The sequence below is a fragment of the Sinocyclocheilus rhinocerous genome, unplaced genomic scaffold (genome assembly GCF_001515625.1).
Source record: "Sinocyclocheilus rhinocerous isolate Xijiao unplaced genomic scaffold, SAMN03320098_v1.1 scaffold1180, whole genome shotgun sequence".
Classification (NCBI taxonomy): Eukaryota; Metazoa; Chordata; class Actinopteri; order Cypriniformes; family Cyprinidae; genus Sinocyclocheilus; species Sinocyclocheilus rhinocerous.
Genome location: NW_015665886.1, coordinates 55194 through 66107, shown reverse-complemented (window position 1 = coordinate 66107; position 10914 = coordinate 55194). Strand labels below are relative to the sequence as shown.

Here is a 10914-nt window from a genome sequence, read left to right as displayed (position 1 = left end):
CTGTCTGTGTGACGTCACACAGACAGGCATCTGAGATCGGCTCGATTTGAAAAAGGGGTAAATATTTTAGTAGATTAAAAAAAACCACTGGGTGGATTTTTATCATTATAGGGTGGTTGTGTGCACACTGCCAACACACATTTCAGTTCAAACAACTTGTAAAAGTGCATGTAGCATCATATGACCCCTTTAACATGCATCAAACTGAGGTTTGATGGTGAAATAGCTGAGTTCCCGACCAGGATAACAGGCAAAGATCTTCTCTTGTTGTTTGGATTTTTTTCTTCTTCTTTGATTTAACATCTTCAAATCATATCTTGTGGAGTTCATATCTGTGGAGGTCCATTTCCCCCACATAATTTCAAAAATGCTTTGGTAAAAAATAATTATGACACAAAAAGTCAAAATTATGAGATGCCAAGTCATAATTGTCAGATAAAAAGTCGAACATATGACATAAAAGTCATAATAAAAAGTAAATTTTTAATATCATACTTATGACTCTCTGAGTATCTCACAATTTCAGCATTTCATATCATGAATAAAAATGAATTATTATCTCAAACTGTCATAAATGTTTGACTTTTTGTGTCATAATTACGACTTACTATCTTGTAATTTAGATTTTTAGTGTAATAATTATGACTTTCTATATCAAAATTATGATTTTCTAAAGCATGACTTTTTTTCTTACATGGTGGAAATGGGCTTACATAAAAATGTCTGCTTAATTGCTGCTGTCAATAAAGCAAAAGGGAAATGCCAAATAATAAGAAACGTCAAAATTCAAGTTGAATTTTCCTATATAAATAAATCAGTCAATACAGTTTAGTACAAAATGTTTAATATATAAATTAATAAATAATAAATTATACTTTCCTCTGTGGTCTCAAAATGTTGGGCACCTTTGTATAATTGTTTGTGGATGGCTTTTGCTACACACTTTTCAAGAATAGGACACCCTGAAGAATTAAACATCCATCTTGGTAATGTTTAATGTGCATCTCTCTCAGGATGATTTCTCTGCTACTCAGCTCACATGGGAGCATTTTTAGACTCCTCACTCCTTCCTGTCTCGACTCAATAGATTTAACAGGAGAGTTCGAGGATCCTGCAGGAATTCCAAAATGTGCTGGATCTGAAGAGCATGTTGAAAAGCATATCATGTTTTGTGTGTGCTAAAACAGAACTTTCTCTTGTTCTCTCACTGTCACAGGTCAATTAACACAGTTTGTGTTGCTCCTCACACTTTAGCTTTAATTATGACTCGCTTCCAGTTGGCACTGATGAGTAAAGAAATGCCCTGGACTTCCTTCTGTTTAGACAAACCACGCGCTTCGTAAGAAACACAAACACACGCTGATGAACTGGAGTGTGTTCATGTATATGTGTGTGTCTAAGACAGCAGGAGAGAATGTAAGGGAAAGAGAAAGTTAAAAAAAATAAAACAATGTTATGCAAAATGGGTTATAGTTCTCCACAACAACTGTTCCTCCTTGTCATTTAGCTTTCTGTGGGTGGCCACAGTTACCAATGCATTCTCCTGTGACGCACATGCTGGAGAGCTGTGAAACTTTTCCAGTGTCTGTCACTGTGCCGGATTCTTGTGCTGGCCTCAATTTTAGATGGAGCTGTTTTACATAATACTTGACAGGACAAATCTTTTACTAAACTGTTTTGCCCTTACAAATCAGAACTGTAGGGTTTGCATGGGGATGCTGTCAGATTGTAATGCCATGGTACTTTGATATATTCCATTGTATAACTTAAATATATACACTACCATTCAAAAGTTTGGGGTCAGTGAGATTTTTAGGCTTTTATTCAGCAAGGATGCATTAAATAGATCAAAAGTGAAAGTGAACATTATTACAAAATCTATTTTAAATTAATGATGTTCTTTCTATTCATCAAAGAATCCTAAAAAATGCATCAAGGTTTCCACAACAAATATAAAGCAGAAAAGCTGTTTTCATCAGTGATAATTAAAAAAGTGTATTGAGCACCAAATCAGCATATTAGAGTGATTTCTGAAGAATCATGTGATACTGATGACATTAAAAGTCTTCTTTCAAAAACATTCAAATATCTTACCAACCCCAGTGTTTGAACAGTGTTGAATGTATATATAGACTAACTGACACACATACATTTACATAAGAATTTATAAAAGGCTATTTTATTTTATTTCCAAGCTGATAGCTGAACGGTACTGCAGCATTAAGTCATTTCGCAAAAATATTATGTACTACTGTTTAAAACATTTATATAATAATATATATGACCATAGAATCATTCATATTCTTCTAGCATTTTAAAGAATAGCAGGCACTATACAGTATATAGAGTAACTAAAACCTATTTAAAAAATAAATAAAGTTAGTATTCTATTCCAAACATGTCCAGATTGAGTGCTAATGTCTGGATTGACGTTTGCTCCTCAGACACTGCTTTGACTTTTGACCTCTGACCTTTCACACGCTTGCTTTTCATTAACACCACCAACCATTTTAATTGATTCAGATTTTTTCACATTTTGTCTGTTTATTTGATCTGTTCATAACCTGATCATTGTTTTCTCTCATTTTATCTTACATGTTATTAAGTCAAATTGTTTTGGTTTACCGCATTGCAAATCACTGGAGTCCAGCAGTGACTCAGACTTAGCTTTTTTTTCTCTTAGTGTATATATGGATGACATACATGTTTGCGAGAACCACCCGTTCATATGGTTTAAATTACAGGGTATGACATGCAGACACAGAACAAAACGTCTTTTTTTTTTTATGATATGTTGAATGCTTTAAATTATATATCCAGGTCTGTATTATATTCCATTTGAATGTATTTTTCATATGTTGGATTTGTATTGTATAGGCTGATTAAATATGCCAAGTTTGTTCTGTGGGGTTGCAGCTGTGTGTATTTGTGTGATACAGTGGCACTTACTGCCCTCTAGTGCTGGAGTTAAAATTACAACATTGCATGAATTCCCTGAATGCCAAAAAAGAAACTGTGATAAAAGCCAGTGTACTAGGGGGATCTGGGCTGTATATTGTTTTTAAGGCCTGCTAACCTAATTTACCATAATAAACATGCATATTTCACGTTTATTTTGTTTTTAGAGATGATTTTGATGAGGAAGGTTTCTGCCAGCCATACAGAGGGATCGCATGTGCTCGCTTTATAGGAAACAGGAGTATCTTCGTGGACTCGCTGCAGATGCAAGGCGAGATTGAGACCCAAATCACAGGTAGCCCTTTAAAAAACATTCGCTTCTCAGTCCATACAAAAGACGTTTCAAAACAACTGTTTTGTACATACTTCAACTGAAATGCAGCTGATAAAATCAGGCTGAAGCCTTAGATAAGAGAGCTTTTGCCAGCTAGGCTGTGTTTTGGACATTTACGTTGGTCATACATGGACATTTATGATGGTATTCTTTGAATAACCATATAAATACCAAGCTATCTGAATATAGTAATTATTCAAGACCATCTTATATATCTGCCATGGTATTACAATCTGATACCAGAACCAGAGAGAAAAGTTATGTAGTCTGAGAGAGTCTAAAGGTTTTTTAAAGCTAAATCTTAGTATCATACACATATGGACTGCACTAAGCCTGGCTTTAGATTTCAATTGTTTTTTGTTTTCTCTGAGAAATTTCCCAGTTGTAGCTATTTTAGATCACACAGGCATTCACTGTGGTTTCTTCTCAAGAGTGAGCAGTCAATTTGTTTTTGAATCACACAGCTTCTTGCGAAACCACAACAATTCACCAGAACTTTGTTTCTTTGTTGTTTGTGTGCAAGATATAATTTCGCTAGACTGTTACGTAGCTTGTTGGAATCCACAATGGCTTATTTTTGCTTTAAAATCTGGAGGAAACCCCTGTGTGAAAGCTTGTTTCTGGGGTTTTTTTCAGCGGCGTTCACCATGATTGGCACCTCCAATCACCTGTCAGATCGCTGCTCCCAGTTTGCTATCCCGTCCCTGTGCCATTTTGCCTTCCCGACATGTGACCGCAGCTCTGGCATGGACAAACCGCGGGACTTGTGCAAGGACGAGTGTGAGATTCTGGAGAACGACCTGTGTAAGACAGAGTACATCATCGCTCGCTCCAACCCCCTCATCCTCAAGCGCCTCAAACTGCCCAACTGTGAAGACCTGGCCGCTTCAGACAGTCCCGAGGCTGCCAACTGTATGAGAATAGGCATCCCAATAGCTGAGACCATAAATAAAAGTATGTATTTTGTGTCATTATTAAAAAAGTATACAAAATAATATTTTATTGAAAATCTAAATTAATTCTCTTTCATTTTAGGCCACAAATGTTATAACAACAGCGGTTCGGATTTTCGCGGGACAGTCAGCGTGACTAAATCTGGTCGTCAGTGTCAGCCGTGGAACTCGCAGTATCCCCACAGCCACACCTTCCTGGCCATGCGTTACCCAGAGCTCAACGGGGGACATTCCTACTGTCGCAACCCCGGCAACAAGCACGAAGCTCCCTGGTGCTTCACCCTAGATGAGCGTGTGCGCATGGAGCTCTGCGACATTCCTCCATGTGGTGAGATGCACTGCTCATATTGACATAGGCTATGTTCAGAATAGCATGCTACACTCATAATATTTCCAAAATATACAGTATGCATGCTTTGTGTTGTATGTGGGTTTATTTATGCACAGAACACCGGTAAGATCTACCGAAATTGTTAAAATGCTGTATCCCACAATGCAATGCACTACTAGCATTATTTAAAGGCCTATACTAATATAGTATTTATTAAAGATTTTGAATTAGATTTTTTTTTTTTTTTACTGTATTTAATATAGCTTCATTAACTTTTAGTTTAGTTTTTTATTACAGTTATTTGCCAAGGCAACATTTCTAATTTTTATTTAATTTTTTACAGTTAAGTTTTCAAGTTTTCTAATAATATATGTTTTATTTTGGCTTTATTTTAATTACTAAAAACATTTTTTTGTTTGTTTTATTCAACAGTAACAATGCAGTGCACTTGACTTGACCTCCCATTTCAAGTGTGATGAGAGCAATAAACATGACTTAATAATATGAGCTATGATTTTACTTTTTTTTTTTTTTACGAATTATTTCATTGGACTGCAAAAAGTTAAAATATGCTTACACAAAATTTGGTTAAAAATGCATCTCAGAAATATTTTTCTGAGATGATAAATGTGCACCACTCTCTGATCAAACATGTATGTAATAAGGTCAAGTGCATGATTAAAAAATATGCCATTTTTAAAAATGAGTATGCAGTGTACAGTATATTTTTAGTATGCAGTGTGCTTGTATTCTGTTCTGAACATAACCAAACTTGGGTAATCTGTGAAAGATTTTACTCCAAAACACATATTTTAATTAGCACTGCCTTAGCTTGAGTGCAAATGTTGTTATAACATACTTTTCGTATGGTTTTAGTTCATATATTTGTATATTGATTGTCCACAGATTTGCCCAAGCATGGCAGCAGCAGTATGGGGATCCTGTACATCCTGGTACCAAGCGTTGCTATACCGCTGGCCATTGCCCTGCTGTTCTTCTTCATCTGTGTGTGCCGAAACAACCAGAAAGCCTCACGTCCACCAGCCCCACGTCAGCCCAAACCAGTACGCGGCCAGAACGTGGAGATGTCCATGCTCACGGCATACAAACCAAAGGTAAGATGTTACCACTAACAGATCATAACCAACTATGAAAGTGCATCTACACCACAGTGTATCATCGGATTCTGGCACAAAACCTGCATCTTATTCTCTTATTACCCAAAGGTGCTAAATGAGCTTTAACATTTAAGTAGTTTCTGATTGGCCTACTCTAGTGAATCAGGTGCTAAAACAACATTGAGCATATGTGCAAACAAACATTGTTATCGGTTGTGTCTGTTTTGATTTTTATTCTTATGCTTTTTGTCCATTGGAGTCGCTGGGCATTCTCATAACGTTTGAATTAGTGTGCATTCCTGAGTTAAGGGCACCGCACAAACAGGAGGCAAAACGACAGGATGAGCATATGGAGGCAATCTCTTCCAGGCCTGGAGAGGAATCTAAATATAATCATATTGTTATCATTCCATTTGGATCATTCAAAGCAGATTCAAATGAGATTTTCGCTTAAAAATGGTTTTTCCTTGCTTTTTCATCTTGGTTGCTGGTTAGAGAGACATTTTTACAAACAAATATTTTGATGAGATGATGGTAGTTCCATTTAGTTCCAGTATTAATCAGACCTTTTGACACACTGAAGTGCCGTTTGTATCTGTAACACATTGAGACCTCTCATCTACAGTCTCAGCTGCAGGCCGAAGTTCAGACTAAGGTCATACAAAGGTCACCATTCACTCAAGTAATATCCAAAACAGGGATGAGACATGTTTAGCCTCAGGCAGAGTTGACGCTAACACAAAACATCTGCTTCTTTCAAAGAAAGAGACTCCTATCTTTTATTTGATGCTGTTCATTTCCCCGCTGAATGTAGCTGTGACCTTTTGGCAAACTTGTTATTTCCTGTTTTATGAGTCTTGTCCATACCAGTCACACAACATTATGCATGTTACTTACAGCTATATCATGCATATAGTGGATAAAACCATACAGAGACATAGTGAATGTCATGTAAGTGGTAAGACAGCTTCTGCGAAGTACATAAATGTACATGACAGGGAGAATATTTTAAGAGTAAACAGAGGTTTTATGCATTTCTGTGGTCAGTGGTTGAGGTTGTAACATGTCTTGTTTTTCAGCAACACAGTAAAAGATTAAAAATAAAGCTACAACAGTTGACAAAAGTTTCTTCATGGATTAAAACTAACAAAAAAAGCATGACATGTTAATACCATACCTTTTCTCTCAAATTGTTTAATAATTTAATTTAATTATCAATTAAATATTTAATTATTCAAGCCTATTTATTTAAAGTGCCTTTGGCGTTATCTAAATATTACTTTAAGTTAGGCTTTAATAACAGTAATAATGGTATTATGAAGATTCCTTTAATAATGTAATCTTTCGCAAATCTCATAACTACTCATTTTGTTTAGCTTATTGTACATTCATTTTAAATATTCTGCTAAAAATGGTACATGATCATGAGATTAATAACAAATAAACCAAATAATTATATATATATATATAATTCCATTATTATAATTATTATAATGTGATATGAAGTATATATAATAATTATAATAATGGAATTAAATTGAGAAATACATAATTACTGACACTAAAAATGTATTCTGCATGTATTTCTTATATATTTCGCAAATCTCATAACTACTCATTTTGTTTAGCTTATTGTACATTCATTTTAAATATTCTGCTAAAAATGGTACATGATCATGAGATTAATAACAAATAAACCAAATAATTATATATATATATATAATTCCATTATTATAATTATTATAATGTGATATGAAGTATATATAATAATGGAATTAAATTGAGAAATACATAATTATTGACACTAAAAATGTATTCTGCATGTATTTCTTATATATATTTACATATGTCTCAAAATAATTTGTTTTGAATAATTTTACTTGATCACAAATCATTTACTACATTATTGTCGTTCCTCTGTATCGTTATCATTTTTGTTGTGGTGTGATCTATGCTATTCTTTAATATTGAGAACGATTTTTAGATCTATATCTTTATCGTTATCTTTATAGTTATCGTGCTTGGTGTGAACGGGCCTTTACTCTTCTATTTCTTCCTCTTCTGTAGAGCAAAGCCAAAGAACTTCCTCTGTCTGCAGTGCGCTTCATGGAGGAGTTGGGCGATAGCAACTTTGGTAAGATCTACAAAGGCCACCTGTACCTGCCAGGCATGGAGCAAGCTCAGCTAGTTGCCATAAAAACACTGAAGGACATCTCAAGTGCACAACATTGGGGCGATTTCCAGCAGGAAGCATCTGTCCTGGCAGAACTTCATCATCCCAATGTGGTTTGTCTCCTGGGTGTCGTGACCCAAGAGCAGCCCGTCTGCATGCTCTTCGAGTTCCTAGCCCAAGGAGACCTCCACGAGTTCCTCATCATGCACTCTCCCCACTCAGATGTGGGCTGCAGTAGCGACGAAGATGGTACCGTCAAGTCCAGCCTCGATCATGGAGACTTCCTTCACCTGGCCATTCAAGTCGCAGCTGGGATGGAGTACCTCGCAAGCCACTTTTACGTCCACAAAGACCTTGCGGCAAGAAACATCCTGGTTGGTGAGCAACTTCACATCAAGATCTCTGATCTTGGCTTTTCAAGAGAAATCTACGCTTCAGATTATTACCGAGTCCAACCCAAAACGCTCGTTCCTATTCGCTGGATGCCACCAGAAGCCATCATTTACGGGAAGTACACAACAGACTCTGACATTTGGGCGTTTGGTGTGGTTCTGTGGGAGATCTTCAGCTTTGGCCTGCAGCCCTATTACGGTTTCAGCAACCAGGAAGTGATGGAGATGGTGCGGAAGAGGCAGCTGCTGCCCTGCCCAGAGGATTGCCCTCCTCGCGTGTACGCGCTGATGACCGAGTGCTGGCAGGAGGGACCCGCTCGACGGCCGAGATTCAAAGACATCCATGCCCGACTACGTGCTTGGGAGGGTCTGTCCTCTCACGCCAGCTCCAGCACACCATCCGGAGGCAACGCCACCACCCAGACTACCTCTCTGAGCGCCAGCCCCGTCAGCAACCTCAGCAGCCCGCGCTACGCCGGATACATCTACGGAGCTCCACAGAGCCTCCCACCGGGACAAATCGCAGGCTTCATGGCAGCACCGATGCCTCAAAACCAGCGTTTTATACCTGTAAACGGATACCCTATCCCAACAGGCTATGCTGCCTTCCCTGCTGCCCATTTCGCTGCAACTCAGGGCCCTCCACAGGTGGTGCAGCACTGCCCTCCTCCGAAGAGCCGGTCGCCCAGCAGCGCCAGCGGCTCAACAAGCACGGGTCACGTGACCAGCGTCCCCTCCACAGGCTCCAATCATGACGCCAATACGCCTTTGCTTTCTCATTGTGTCACTCTGACGCCCATTACAGCATTGCCAGGCGGCACAATGCCAGTGTTTGGACATATGGCACAGAAGGTCATGCAAATAGACCCGAGTCAGGCGGCGCTGCTGGCTGACACTAACAGACTGATATACAGTGAATCCATCATTACTGCCCATTTGTGAATACATGTTTTGTCCTGTATATTGATCTATTGAATTATTGATATTTTAATGTTTTTTCCTTCCTTGTAAATATGTAATAGCCTGAAAAAAATGCGAAAGTTTATATTTTAATGTTGTTTTATAAATGTGTCTTAAAGGGATAGTTCACCCAAAAATGACAATTCTGTCATGAATTACTCTCCCCCATGTCGTTCCAAACCCGTAAGACCTTCATTTATCTTCGGAACACAAATTAAGATATTTTTGATGAAATCTGAGAGCTTTCTGACCCTGCATAGACAGCAAGGGAACTACACCACTGATGTCACATGGACTATTTTAACAATGTCCTTACTACCTTTCTGGCCCTTGAGCATGTCAGTTGCATTGCTGTCTATGGAGGGTCAGAAAGCTCTCGGATTTCATCAAAAATATCTTAATTTGTGTTCCGATATGAAGGTCTTACGGGTTTGGAACAACATGAGAGTGAGTAATTAATGACAGAATTTTCATTTTTGGGTGAACTACCCCTTTAAAAGAAACTTGTATATTCACATATTCTCTGTGAAGTTCATGCCACTTTTTTTCGACTTAGTATGACTAAACGTGGCCTTAAAGTCCGCATGAAATCAAAATGGACTTTATTTACTTTACTAGCGCACATTGCTAGTAATGATGTGAACAATTAATCCGTGCAAGTTAATCCGTTAGTTAGTCTTCGTAATCTTTAATCAAAATCGGAACATTACTTCCGCTCTGGAATGGCATTCCTTTTCTGATGACGTCAGTTTGACGGCTTGGGCAGAATATCCTTTTAAACACACCCCTCCAACCGTTAGATTGCTATGAGTGAGAGACAGAGAGGAGGAGCGCAAAAATAAAACCATGCCCTCTATTCAATATTCAGTTTAAGCTGGAAATACGTCACTACACTGAAATAAAGTCGGCAGCAACTTCCGGTTCACGCGGACTTTAAAATGTCCTTTTTCCAACCAGAACTTTGAAATCATGCCCTTTCACGATTATTTTCGACAGAGCTGTGGGTTTATCATCAGTTTTGTCTACTTTTTCATTTATTGACGACTTCCTGGAAGTCTTTAGAATTACTTGGTCTCTGTCCCGTCATTACATTTTGGAATCAGTTAAATTGCATTATTATCGCATTGAAATCCAACCCTATAGCCGAAGTTCCCAAATTAAGGGAATAGTTTTGCAAATATCAATCACTGATGCCTTAATATGAAAAAAATGTTGCTTTAATTATGGTCACCATATGTGCCTGCATTTTATTATGAAGTCAGGCATTTGTACACGTGGGAGAGAATGTGTTCTGTGACATTCTTCTGTTAATTGAAATCATTTCAATACACGAGACACACCAGGGCTGCGTTCGCTGTAAGCCAGTGACTTCTCAGGCAACATTTGTGTTTCTAAGGGACAGGCTTTTGAAGTGGCAACGGTGTAGCTGCAACAAAATAGCAAGAACTTTGGTGCTAACCAAGCATCTTAGTATTTATTTCTTGCTAAACATCTTAGTACTTATTTCTTGCTAGGAATTAAAGAGATAGTTCACCCAAAAATGTCATTTTATCATCATTTACTCATTTTGTGTTCGGCAGAAGAAAACTCATCCAGGTTTGGAACAATTTGAGGGTGCGTGAATTACGAGGAAAAAATAATTGAATCCCTTTAAGTCAAAAGCTGTCAAAATTGGGCAGAAACCTACATTTATAC

At 37.7% G+C, this 10914-nt stretch overlaps 1 protein-coding gene across 1 annotated transcript in view; it reads left to right on the top strand.

Moving 5' to 3' along the window:
* LOC107731648 (inactive tyrosine-protein kinase transmembrane receptor ROR1-like) overlaps window positions 1-9308 on the top strand; it is a 124172-nt gene extending 114864 nt beyond the window's left edge. The window contains exons 5-9 of the mRNA XM_016542796.1: window positions 3126-3253; window positions 3929-4246; window positions 4328-4573; window positions 5483-5691; window positions 7762-9308. Of these exons, the coding sequence (XP_016398282.1) occupies window positions 3126-3253; window positions 3929-4246; window positions 4328-4573; window positions 5483-5691; window positions 7762-9201 (2341 nt within the window). The 3' untranslated portion in view covers window positions 9202-9308. The remainder of the gene's footprint in view (window positions 1-3125; window positions 3254-3928; window positions 4247-4327; window positions 4574-5482; window positions 5692-7761) is intronic.
* The last annotated feature ends 1606 nt before the right edge of the window (window positions 9309-10914 follow it).